The sequence below is a fragment of the Sinocyclocheilus anshuiensis genome, unplaced genomic scaffold (assembly GCF_001515605.1).
Source record: "Sinocyclocheilus anshuiensis isolate Anshui unplaced genomic scaffold, SAMN03320099.WGS_v1.1 scaffold3192, whole genome shotgun sequence".
Taxonomy (NCBI): domain Eukaryota; kingdom Metazoa; phylum Chordata; class Actinopteri; order Cypriniformes; family Cyprinidae; genus Sinocyclocheilus; species Sinocyclocheilus anshuiensis.
In genome coordinates, this window is record NW_015548376.1 from 118,779 (window position 1) to 129,401 (window position 10,623).

The 10,623-nt window shown below is 38.2% G+C and overlaps 1 protein-coding gene across 2 annotated transcripts in view; it reads left to right on the top strand.

Annotated features, from left to right (window-relative positions):
• Nucleotides 1-10,623, top strand: part of pacsin2 (protein kinase C and casein kinase substrate in neurons 2) — a 16,903-nt gene that overhangs the window by 3,649 nt on the left and 2,631 nt on the right. For both annotated transcript variants that reach the window (XM_016444633.1, XM_016444634.1), the window contains exons 2-8: nt 1,897-1,951; nt 2,028-2,184; nt 4,345-4,580; nt 5,868-6,020; nt 7,351-7,526; nt 7,738-7,858; nt 9,191-9,318. In XM_016444633.1, coding sequence (XP_016300119.1) covers nt 1,898-1,951; nt 2,028-2,184; nt 4,345-4,580; nt 5,868-6,020; nt 7,351-7,526; nt 7,738-7,858; nt 9,191-9,318 — 1,025 coding nt within the window. In that variant the 5' untranslated portion in view covers nt 1,897. The remainder of the gene's footprint in view (nt 1-1,896; nt 1,952-2,027; nt 2,185-4,344; nt 4,581-5,867; nt 6,021-7,350; nt 7,527-7,737; nt 7,859-9,190; nt 9,319-10,623) is intronic.

The window sequence follows — 10,623 nt, forward strand, 5'->3', positions numbered from 1 at the left end:
ACACACACACACACACACACACTCACTCACACACACACACACACACACATACACACTCACTCACACACACAGCTGATATGTCAGACGATCAAGACGATACTGACCCGCAAGCTCACATCTCAGTAGTTTTCCATTGGATTACAGCAGGAAATAAGCTCTGTGACCAGCGAATTTACACACGCTTTATTCATCGTGATAATCTTCACAAATGAGCACAGCGTTTATGAGTTCTAAACTTCCAGCAGCTCTTCCAGTCTTTCTTCAGAAGCCTCTCTGTTCGGCTCTCACACTGAGAGATCTGGTTCTGTAATGCTGCTGGAGTTATTCACTCATGGAAACTGTGAGTTTGCTGTGTGTTAAAGCGGCTTACGGCGGCTCAGGAGCGCTGCGGAAAGAATGGCAGGAATTTCCATCACTTCCCTGGAAAGAGTGTCACATGTTTACAACGCTCATGTTCAGCTGAACTGAAACTCTGGAGCGTTTCTCTTCATGTTTTCAGTCGTTGTGTCTCCTGGACAGAGTTTCAGTGCTTGATCGCACACCGAGCTGAACATTAAGAACCGCTTCTCAGCTCCTGAAGCGCTGTAAAACACTGAGACTGTTTACTGGAGTTAATGATATGTTCAGATGTTTTCCATGATCGCTGTAGTGGTTCACTAGCAAGTGACTCTTATGAGGCGGATCATTTTAGTGAATTAGCCCTGTGATTCACTAATGACTCAGAATAATCGTTAAAGTGACTCATTAAGTGGAATCAGATTTGCATGTTTAAAGACATCTAACATGTGCTAAGCAGATAAAAGAGTAAAAGAAATGGATGATTTGAATGCAGATTGTCCCACATTTGGTTTTTGGTTGTACCACTGAAAATGTGTACAATTAAACTTGCTTTTGTAGCCGTATTGAGATCCCAGTATCTCTGGAAATGAAGCATGTAGGGCCTTAAAAAGGGAGATGCCAAAAGAAAAGTTTGTTTGGAAGTAAAATCTAAAAGCATATGAAGATATCTTAAAGATTTCTTTAGTTAGAGTCACACAAACATCAGGAAAAGGCACAAGAAGTGCTATTTCCCCATTTTCGATCTGTCACCATTGGCACATAATGCAACAAAGATTGCTAAAGTCAACAGCGTTGACTAATAGAGCTACCAATCTCTGTGTGAAAGGAACATTTTGATGCTGCCATCTTTCTGAAGTCATTTTTAACCCCCTGTAATGTGGCTCTGAATCTCAGGTGAAAATCGCTATTTTATCCTCCTCTACAAAATAGTGCATTACTCAGTAAATAAATATTCCTCCTTGACATTTAATATTTTGGCGTTCTTCTTCAATTATGTATTTGACCAGAAAAATATGATCAAATCAAAACCTTTAGCTGAGGACCCCTGGTGGATTTGACCCAGGTTTCATTCATTTATTTATTTTTTTTACATTTGCATTTGTGTGACAGGCGCACCTTTACATTGGACACCGTTTCATACCCAAATGTATTATCTTTTTAATATTTTTGTCACTTAACTGTTTGGGTTCAGTGAGATGTTTAATGTTTCCGAATGAAGTCTCTTGGTTGCATTTATTTTAACAAAAATACAGTAGAAACATTATTACAATTTCAAACAGCTGTTTTCTGTGTGAATATCTGTTAAACTGTAATTTATTCCTGTGATCAAAGCTGTATTTTCAGCATCATTACTGCAGTCTTCAGTGTCACATGATCTTCAGAAATCATTCTAATATAGTAATTATTATCAGAGCTGGAAACAGTTGTGCTGGCCAAATATTTTTGCGGAATCTGATACATTTTATTTTTCAGTATTTTTTTGACGAAATCAAAAGAACGGCATTTATTTAACGCAGAAATCGCTTGTGAACATCATCTCTTGTTGTTGTGTTTCAGCATGTCAGACTTGACCGACTCTCTGGTGGACGTCTCCAGCGACAGCTTCTGGGAGGTGCGTAGCGCTCGTCTGCGCGTGTTTCTCTGCTAGCGTTGTGTGTTTGTAACGCTCGCGTGTCTCCCTCCGTCAGGTGGGCAACTACAAGCGGGCGGTGAAGCGCGTGGATGATGGGAACCGGCTGTGTAACGACCTGATGAACTGTCTGCACGAGCGCGCGCGCATAGAGAAGAGCTACGCCACGCAGCTCACCGAGTGGGCCAAGCGCTGGAGACAGCTGGTGGAGAAAGGTACCTAAACACACACTGATCCATCGACAGTCCAGAAAACACTTCACACAGCTGCGCGTCTGACGCTGGGGCAACGTCTCTATCTTTAGATCACACTAGTCAGGCTGCTGAGTGTGACCTCACTTCCCCTAAACACTGTAACGGGCTGCTGGCCGGATTGTGGATCATCTGAGGAAACCGTATAGTGCGGAAGTGAAAGCCAAGCTGTGCTTCTCAAGAGGGGAACAGTGATCACACTTACTGTAATATGAGATCTGTGTGTTTAAAAGCTTAAACTTCCACTAACAGCACTGTGAACGTCAAACTACACGCCTTACGAGTCACGACATGCTCCACTAACCCATTTCAAGCACTGTCGGTCATGTTTTTCACTTATTCTTTCTAAAAAACATTACCTGATTATGGAGAAGAATCAAAATAGTCAACCTCCGTATGTCCCATCCACTCAGAATCTAGAGTCTGAACACTGTTTTGTGATATTAATATGAATGTTTTGAGTCGTCAGGTTTGAACTCGTATAGTAAATCAGTTTATAGACTGAATCATTCGTTTGAAATTAATCAACTGATGTTTTGCTTCGAGTCCGTCAAGATTCAAGAATCTTTGAGGGCTTTGCTGCAGATGTTCAGGACAGATCTTTGGCTCTTGTATCAGCGTTGCGTAATGTTCATTCAGATAACATGGCAGTGCTGTTTCCTGATAATGTGCTGTTATCTTGGGTTCATAACATTCCTATATCCAGCTTGCTCAGTTTGCACTCAGCATTGTTCCCTTCAGTTCAGTTTATCAGTCCCTCATTCAGTGTAGTGAAAGATGCTGTGTTGATTCTTGATCGAGCACACACAGTTATCTTCTGGTGTTAGCTAAAGACCGTATTTAAATGTGGCCATGGTAGCAGAGAGTCAACACAGAGGTGTTTCCGTTCTGACTGGCTTTCTTTTTTTCATACCTTGTGGTTTACGTTGCACTTTTATGCTCATACTTCAAGCTACTTCAATCTCTCTGGTGAGGCTTTCACAAACCAGCATCACAGACAGACCTTTTAGTTATGTATTGTGAATATATTTCAAATCAAAGTTTAAATCAATATCACATGATGACGTTTTAATGGTTAGGCCATAAACAATTTATCAGTAATGAAAGCCTGGAAGTTTCTAGTAATCCTGAAGACTTTGATTAGCTGGTTAAGGTGTGTTTGATTAGGGCTGGAGGAGGGCTGCGCAATTAATACAATTTCTAATCGCGATTACAATTACAGACGCCACGATTACATCATCGAATTTAAAGCGGCAATTAATCGCTCAAAGTCCACTTACGTTATAATGTGTGCGTAAGATGTGTTTTGTTCTTTCTTTAGGTTATCTTAAGGGTTTTTCCATAGTTTTAATTTTAGTTTTAGTATAACATTATAATACCATGCATATTTTTACTTTTTGTTTATTTAAAAAAGAAACCAATCCAAAGTATATTTGACATTTGAGGCTTAATACTAAAGAAAAACAATAAAGGTTTTTCAGTTTGAGTGTTTTCAGCTTGTTTATTTTCATATAAAAATATGGCATGCAGTTCAAACAATGGTATAAACATCATTCATTGTAAATTGTGATAATCGTAATTAATAGTCGCAATTACAATTTCAAGGGAGTAATTGACACAATTTTCGTCATGATTGTGCAGCCCTAGGCTGGAGCTAAACTCTGCAGGACAGTAGCCCTCCGGGATCAGGTTTGGACACCCCTGATTTAGAGTGTATGCCTCAGTAGGTTAGTAGTAGCTTGTTATGAGACCTTCATGTTCGCCAAACACTTATTAATGTGTCCAGATGAGTGTAGCGCCCTCCCTTTTGCTTAATCTCAGTTTTGCTCTCTTGAGGTTATAGGTCATCCACAGCCGGTCCGTCGGGAGTGTTTACAGCAGGGTATGATCCTGCAAGACCGCACACGGTGAGAGGGCCCAGGACCGAACCCTGTGGTACTCCTGGGAAACTAACGTCTGTTAATGCTGTTTTTGAATAGTGCTTGTGACCCAGAGATGTTCTTAAGTCTCAAATCAGCTTATTAGGAGCAAACAGGACGACATGTGGATGAAGTAGCAGAAAGGCTGCAGTATCATTGGATCTGATCATCTGAATAAAGGCCTTGTCTGTGTCGTCTCCTCTAGGGCCTCAGTACGGGACGGTGGAGCGAGCGTGGTTCGCTCTGATGACCGAGGCTGAGAAGGTGAGTGACCTGCACATGGAGGTGAAGGCTGCACTGACGGGAGAGGACTTGGAGAAAGTCAAGAACTGGCAGAAGGACGCTTACCACAAACAGATGATTGGTGGCTTCAAGGAGACCAAAGAAGCAGAAGATGGCTTTCGCAAGGCACAGAAACCCTGGGCCAAGAAACTCAAGGAGGTACGAGCACAACAACTCCACACATTCAGCAAACACGGGCTTAACACTGTCAGGAAGCTTCAGGGCATGTGGTACAGTGTGTTCAACTTATTTGTAGAATAAATATGGGTGTGTTCAACTTATTTGTACATGAGACTGTTTAGTCACCCACAACGCATACTTTCAGTTTGCTGGATTATGCTACATTTCATCAATGCAGAATCATTTGAGAAAGATCTGTTAATTAATAAATAGTTATTATAAATATTACTAGTTATAATTCATTCATATTTACTATCCCCACCACCAAACCAGCAGGACCATAATCATTGTACTTCTGATTCCTTAAAAAAAAATCCTTAAATATCTATACTTATGATTCGTTAAAGTTATTCTGTTTCTTGTTCCTTAAAAGTCTAAGGAATTTCTCATTTCTAAATAAGAAATTATTCTTATTATTCCTTAAAGAAACATAATTCTAACTCTTAAAAAGGATTTCACCTTAGATTCCTGGAAAACGTTCCGTGTGTTCAACTTATTTGTACATGAGACTGTTTAGTACATCACCTACAACGCATACTTTCAGTTTGCTGGATTATGCTACATTTCATCAATGCAGAATCATTTGAGAAAGATCTGTTAATTAATAAATAGTTATTATAAATATTACTAGTTATAATTCATTCATATTTACTATCCCCACCACCAAACCAGCAGGACCATAATCATTGTACTTCTGATTCCTTAAAAAAAAATCCTTAAATATCTATACTTATGATTCGTTAAAGTTATTCTGTTTCTTGTTCCTTAAAAGTCTAAGGAATTTCTCATTTCTAAATAAGAAATTATTCTTATTATTCCTTAAAGAAACATAATTCTAACTCTTAAAAAGGATTTCACCTTAGATTCCTGGAAAACGTTCCTTAAAAATGATTCTACTTCTGATTTCTTAAATAAAAAGCCTTAAAATAATTATTTAAAAAATTATTATTCCTTAAAAAACAAGTTAAAAAAATCTACTTCTGATTCCTTCAATTATTTGAGTCACTTTGGATTAAAAATGTATGTAAATAATATTCATGAATAATAAATGGGCCTAACCATTACATCTGTACAACATGTGCATGTTTATGCTTTTGAGGGCTTGAGTGTAAATTTGCGTTTTGTTCTGCCAAGTGTGCGAGATTGGTGTGGCCCAAAAACATCTGCAAGTCGTCCATCCATGCATGCATGCCCTCTGTGCTGGTGTTCTCTGATGCATTATTACGTTACTGTAGTATATTTGGCTCACTGTAATGATGACGGCAGGTGGATGTGATGAAGAAGGCCTACCACAACGCCTGTAAGGAGGAGAAAACCGCCACCAGCCGAGAGAACTCAAGCAAGCTGGAGAATAACAACCCAGAGGCCCAGAAGAAGCTGCAGGAGAAAGTGGAGAAGTGCCAGCAGGAAGTTCAGAAGGTCAGTGGGTTCTTCAACCACAAACCGCCTCTCTCTGATGTTCCTTTAAGGCTTCTGTATGCAGATGAGCTCTCTGTTGATTGGCTAACTGCTTCCCTTGAATTTAGATGTTTGTAAATGTGCTCTCTATAGTGTTTTGCAGTGTTTTCACTGGAGAGGAACCAATGACAAAGTGAAAGCTACTGTATGTTTATATAGAACCTCAAAAACTCTTATTTTAAAATAACTAGAGGCATCCTGTGTTTCATCATGTAAGCCTTGTAATATCTCATGTTTGGAGTGATTGTGGACAAAGCAGCGCTATGACAGGTCTTGTGTTTTCATGGTGTCTGAAGGCTTGGTCAAAGTCTCTTTCCAGGAAAGCCTTTTCACTTGGCGGCCATATTTGCAGAGCCTCCAGGCAGCTATTTCAATAAGCTCATATCTGCTTGAATAGACCATGAAAACTATGTAAATATCATAATATCATATTTCAGATCAACCATCTCTTAAATTTTGTGTGTATTTCACATTTCAAATTGGCAGCAAAATCTAACTCTTATAAATGTTGTTCGGCTCAAATAGTGTTAAAAAGGCATATATTTCAATAATGCATTTCAAATGAACAATAAAATCCGCCTCAACTCTCGTACCGTTAAAAAAATTTGTATTTTACATTTTAGTACAAGTACAATTAGCAACAAAATCTGAAATTATCTGTATCATAAATGTTTAATGCTTAAACAGTGTTAGAAAAATGTTATATTTTACATTTCAGTAACATTCCAAATCAGAAAAATCTCATAAATGTTGTTTTTTCACTCAAACAGCATTTTCACTTTCTTTGTACGTTTCAATCGTGTATTTCACAACTGTAAGAGTTTAACAGACTTATAAATGTTTTTGTTGAAACAGCATTAATCACTGAAATCACTGAAGCTCAAATTGACTTTTTCAAACTCAAAGAGCATTAAGAAAATCTGTATTTTAGCCTATATTTCCATACATTTGCACTATAAATTAGCAACGAAATCTGACGTTAACTGTATCAATTTTTTTCATGCTTAGAAAATGGTATATTTTCTATTTCAATAACATTTCAAATCAGAAACAAAATCTGTCATGAACTGTCTCATAAATGTTGTTTTTATGCCAAAATATAGCATTAAAAATGCATTTGATATACATACAATGTTATACAATAGCACGTCAATTTAACAACAAAATAAGTCATGAACTGTCTCATTGTCTTTACCCCCAAATAGCTTTAAAAATAGCATATATTTCAGGTCAGTCGAGCCAGTCTGCATCTGCAGTGTTTGTGATCGCGTGTGTTTGTGTGGTGTTGCAGACGCAGGAGCGCTACAGCAAGGCTCTGGAGGAGCTGGATAAGGTGACCCCTCAGTACATGGAGAACATGGAGCAGGTGTTCGAACAGTGGCAGCAGTTTGAGGACAAGAGACTGCGCTTCTTCAGAGAGCTGCTGCTGGGTGTCAAGCAGCACCTCGACCTCTCCCCCAATCACAAGTGAGCACCTGACCGCTGTCATGTCATCTACATATCTACGCCTGGGTTAAGGCCATCATTTGCATAGAGAAGCACAGGACCGCTGTTATTGAAACCAGCATGCAGAGCGCTGGGATGAGTCACTCTTCTCATGCAAACCCTCCAGCTGTGATAGTCTGCTAGTTGATATTCTCACACGAATGACGGCGTGTTAAATGTCTCTCTCCTTCAGGTACTCGACTGTCTATCATACACTGGAAGACACGCTCCAGGCAGCCGACGCACAGGAAGACCTCAGGTGGTTCCGCTCCAACCACGGGCCCGGCATGCCCATGAACTGGCCTCAGTTTGAGGTACGAGACACACAGAGAGCCGTAAACCGCTCCAAACACATGTGACTTTCTCCTGCGGATCACAGAACATACAGAGAACGTCAACAGGGCTGACAAACACCAAAAATGACGCACAAGCACCATAAAAGTGTCATAGCAACGGTTCATATGACTCATAGTCAGTGTCTTCTGAAGTCATACGATGCTTTTTGTGAGGAACAGACTGAAATTTAAGACGTTATTCATTCATTCTGCCAGGATAATGTTATTGACTTCACATAGCATTAGTCTAACATGAGCACAAATTAAATTTAAGAGCTCTGGTGGAGGGAAAGGTTTTCAGTTGACATAATTAAAAAAGTCAAAATCATGAGATACTGCCATAATTATGAGGTAAATAGCCAAAAGAATGAGATGAAAACCCAAAATCGTGAGATATTACGTCATAGTCTAAATGTAATTTCATTGTTGAAATGTTGATATTGTCATAATCATAAAACATTAAGCCATAATTATGAGATAAATACTCAAAAGAACAAGATAAAAAGTCAAAATCATGAAATGTTAGTCGTAATTATAAAAAGCTAAATGCAATTGAAAAAAAAGTTGAAATCATGAGATACTAAGTCATGAGAAATAAGTTGAAATTTAGAAATCGAAATCATGATACTGTCATAATTATGAGATACTGTACTGAGATAGAATGAGATAAATATTTAAAATCGTGAAATACTAAGACATAACTATAAAAAGGTAAATATAATTTTATTTTCTAAGTTAAAATCATGAGATACTGTCACAATTATAAAACACTAAGCCCTAATTATGAGATAAATAGTCAAAAAATGAGATAAAAAAATCAAAATCATTAAATATTAGTTCTAATTATAAAAACCTAAATGCAATTATAAAAATCATGAGATATTGTCATCATTATGAGACACCGTCATAATTATGAGATAAATAGCCAAAATCGTCAGATACTAAGTAAAAATTATGAAAAAGCTAAATGTGATTAAAAGAGTTGAAATCATGAGGTACTAAAGTTGAAATTGAGAAGTCAAAATCATGAAATACAGTCATAATAATGAGATACTTAGTCCGTGGTGGAGGGAAAGGTTTTCAGAGCATAATGTCCTAAATTTCCGTCTGTTCCTCACACAAAGCATGGTATGAATTCACAAGTGTTACAAAGAACAACTGATTTGATTAATGGTGCTTTTTGTCATTTTGGAGTTTGATCTCCATCCACTTTGACTGTGTGAAACCAGAAGCTTAAAGCTGTTTCATACATTGATTAGAAAAGATATGAATGTGTGTGTGTGTGTGTGTGTGTGTGTGTGTGGGGTGCAGGAATGGTCCATGGACTTGAACCGAACGCTCAGTCGACGGGAAACCATGAGGAAACACACTGATGGAGTCACTCTGACGGGGATCAGTCAAACCACAGAACAGACCTCAAAAGCCAGCAGCAGCAGCAGGTGAGCAGAAACACGTCAGTGATCTAGTGAGTGAATCAGTGCGCTCACGTGCAGGCGTGTCTCTACAGTGTGAGATCATGTGTGACGGTGTGTGTACTCGAGTGAATGCTCATCATGACTGACTCTGACACTTGACCTCTGTTTCCTGTTCCTGAGCTTCTCCTGGGGCTCATTTACATAAACATCCCAACTCAGAATCTCAGAAGAGCAGAGAGAAATGGTTTAAGGTGCATTCGGGGAAAGAAAGAAATGTGTGGGAGCCACCTAAGCACACATTGGTAAATTGTAATTGTAAGTTAAAAAGTCAAAATCATGAGATACTATACCGGGATTTATTAGATAAAAAAAAATGTAAATTATGAGTTAAAAAGGTGAAATCCTGAGGTCCTGTAATAATTATGAGGGAAAAATCTAAATGACGACATCATGTAATGATTATGAGAGAGTTGGGATTATGAGATACTAAATCATAATTATGAGATAAAAAGTCAAAATCCTGAGATAATGTCATAATTTTGAGAAAATGTTGTAATTGTGAGATACTAAGCCATAAAAAGCTGAAATCCTGAGGTACTCTCATAATTGAAGAAACTCAAAATTATGAGATAAGTCAAAATCATGAGATACTGTCATTATTATGAGAATAAATTCAACTTATGAGATACTAAATTATAATTATGACAAAGTAAATGTTTTTAGTCATATTTTTTACTTATCTCAAGCTTGACTTTATATCTCAATTATGATTTATCTCATAATTTCAGCTTTTATCTTGTAATTTTGACTTGTGTCATAATTATGACTGAGTATCTCATAATTAAGAATTATTTTCATATTAAAGACAGTATCTCATTATTTTGACTTTTTACTTCTGGAGGATTTTGACTTTTTATCTTACTATTTTGATTTAAGTGATTATGACTTAGTATCTCATAATATTGAGTCGAGCCATAATTGTAATTCCCCAAAGCAAGATTTGTTGTTTTCATCAGTCAGATCAGGTGCCCATGAACCTGAGGCTCAGAGTCAACAAGCATCATGAGATCATATTGTGATGTATGTTAATCTGAAACCAGTTCTGTCAGGTTAGCATCTGACACTAGCGCTCTGTCTGCTGCGTCACACCGGTGTGTCTGTTAGCGCTGGCTCTGGTGATGTGTGAAATGTCATGTGAATAGAGCCGTGTGATTGGCTGTGTCGTGTCTGGTGTGTGTGTGTGTGTGTGTGAGAGAGAGATGTGTGTGTGTGAGAGAGAGATGTGTGTGTGTGTGAGAGAGGTGTGTGTGTGTGAGAGAGATGTGTGTG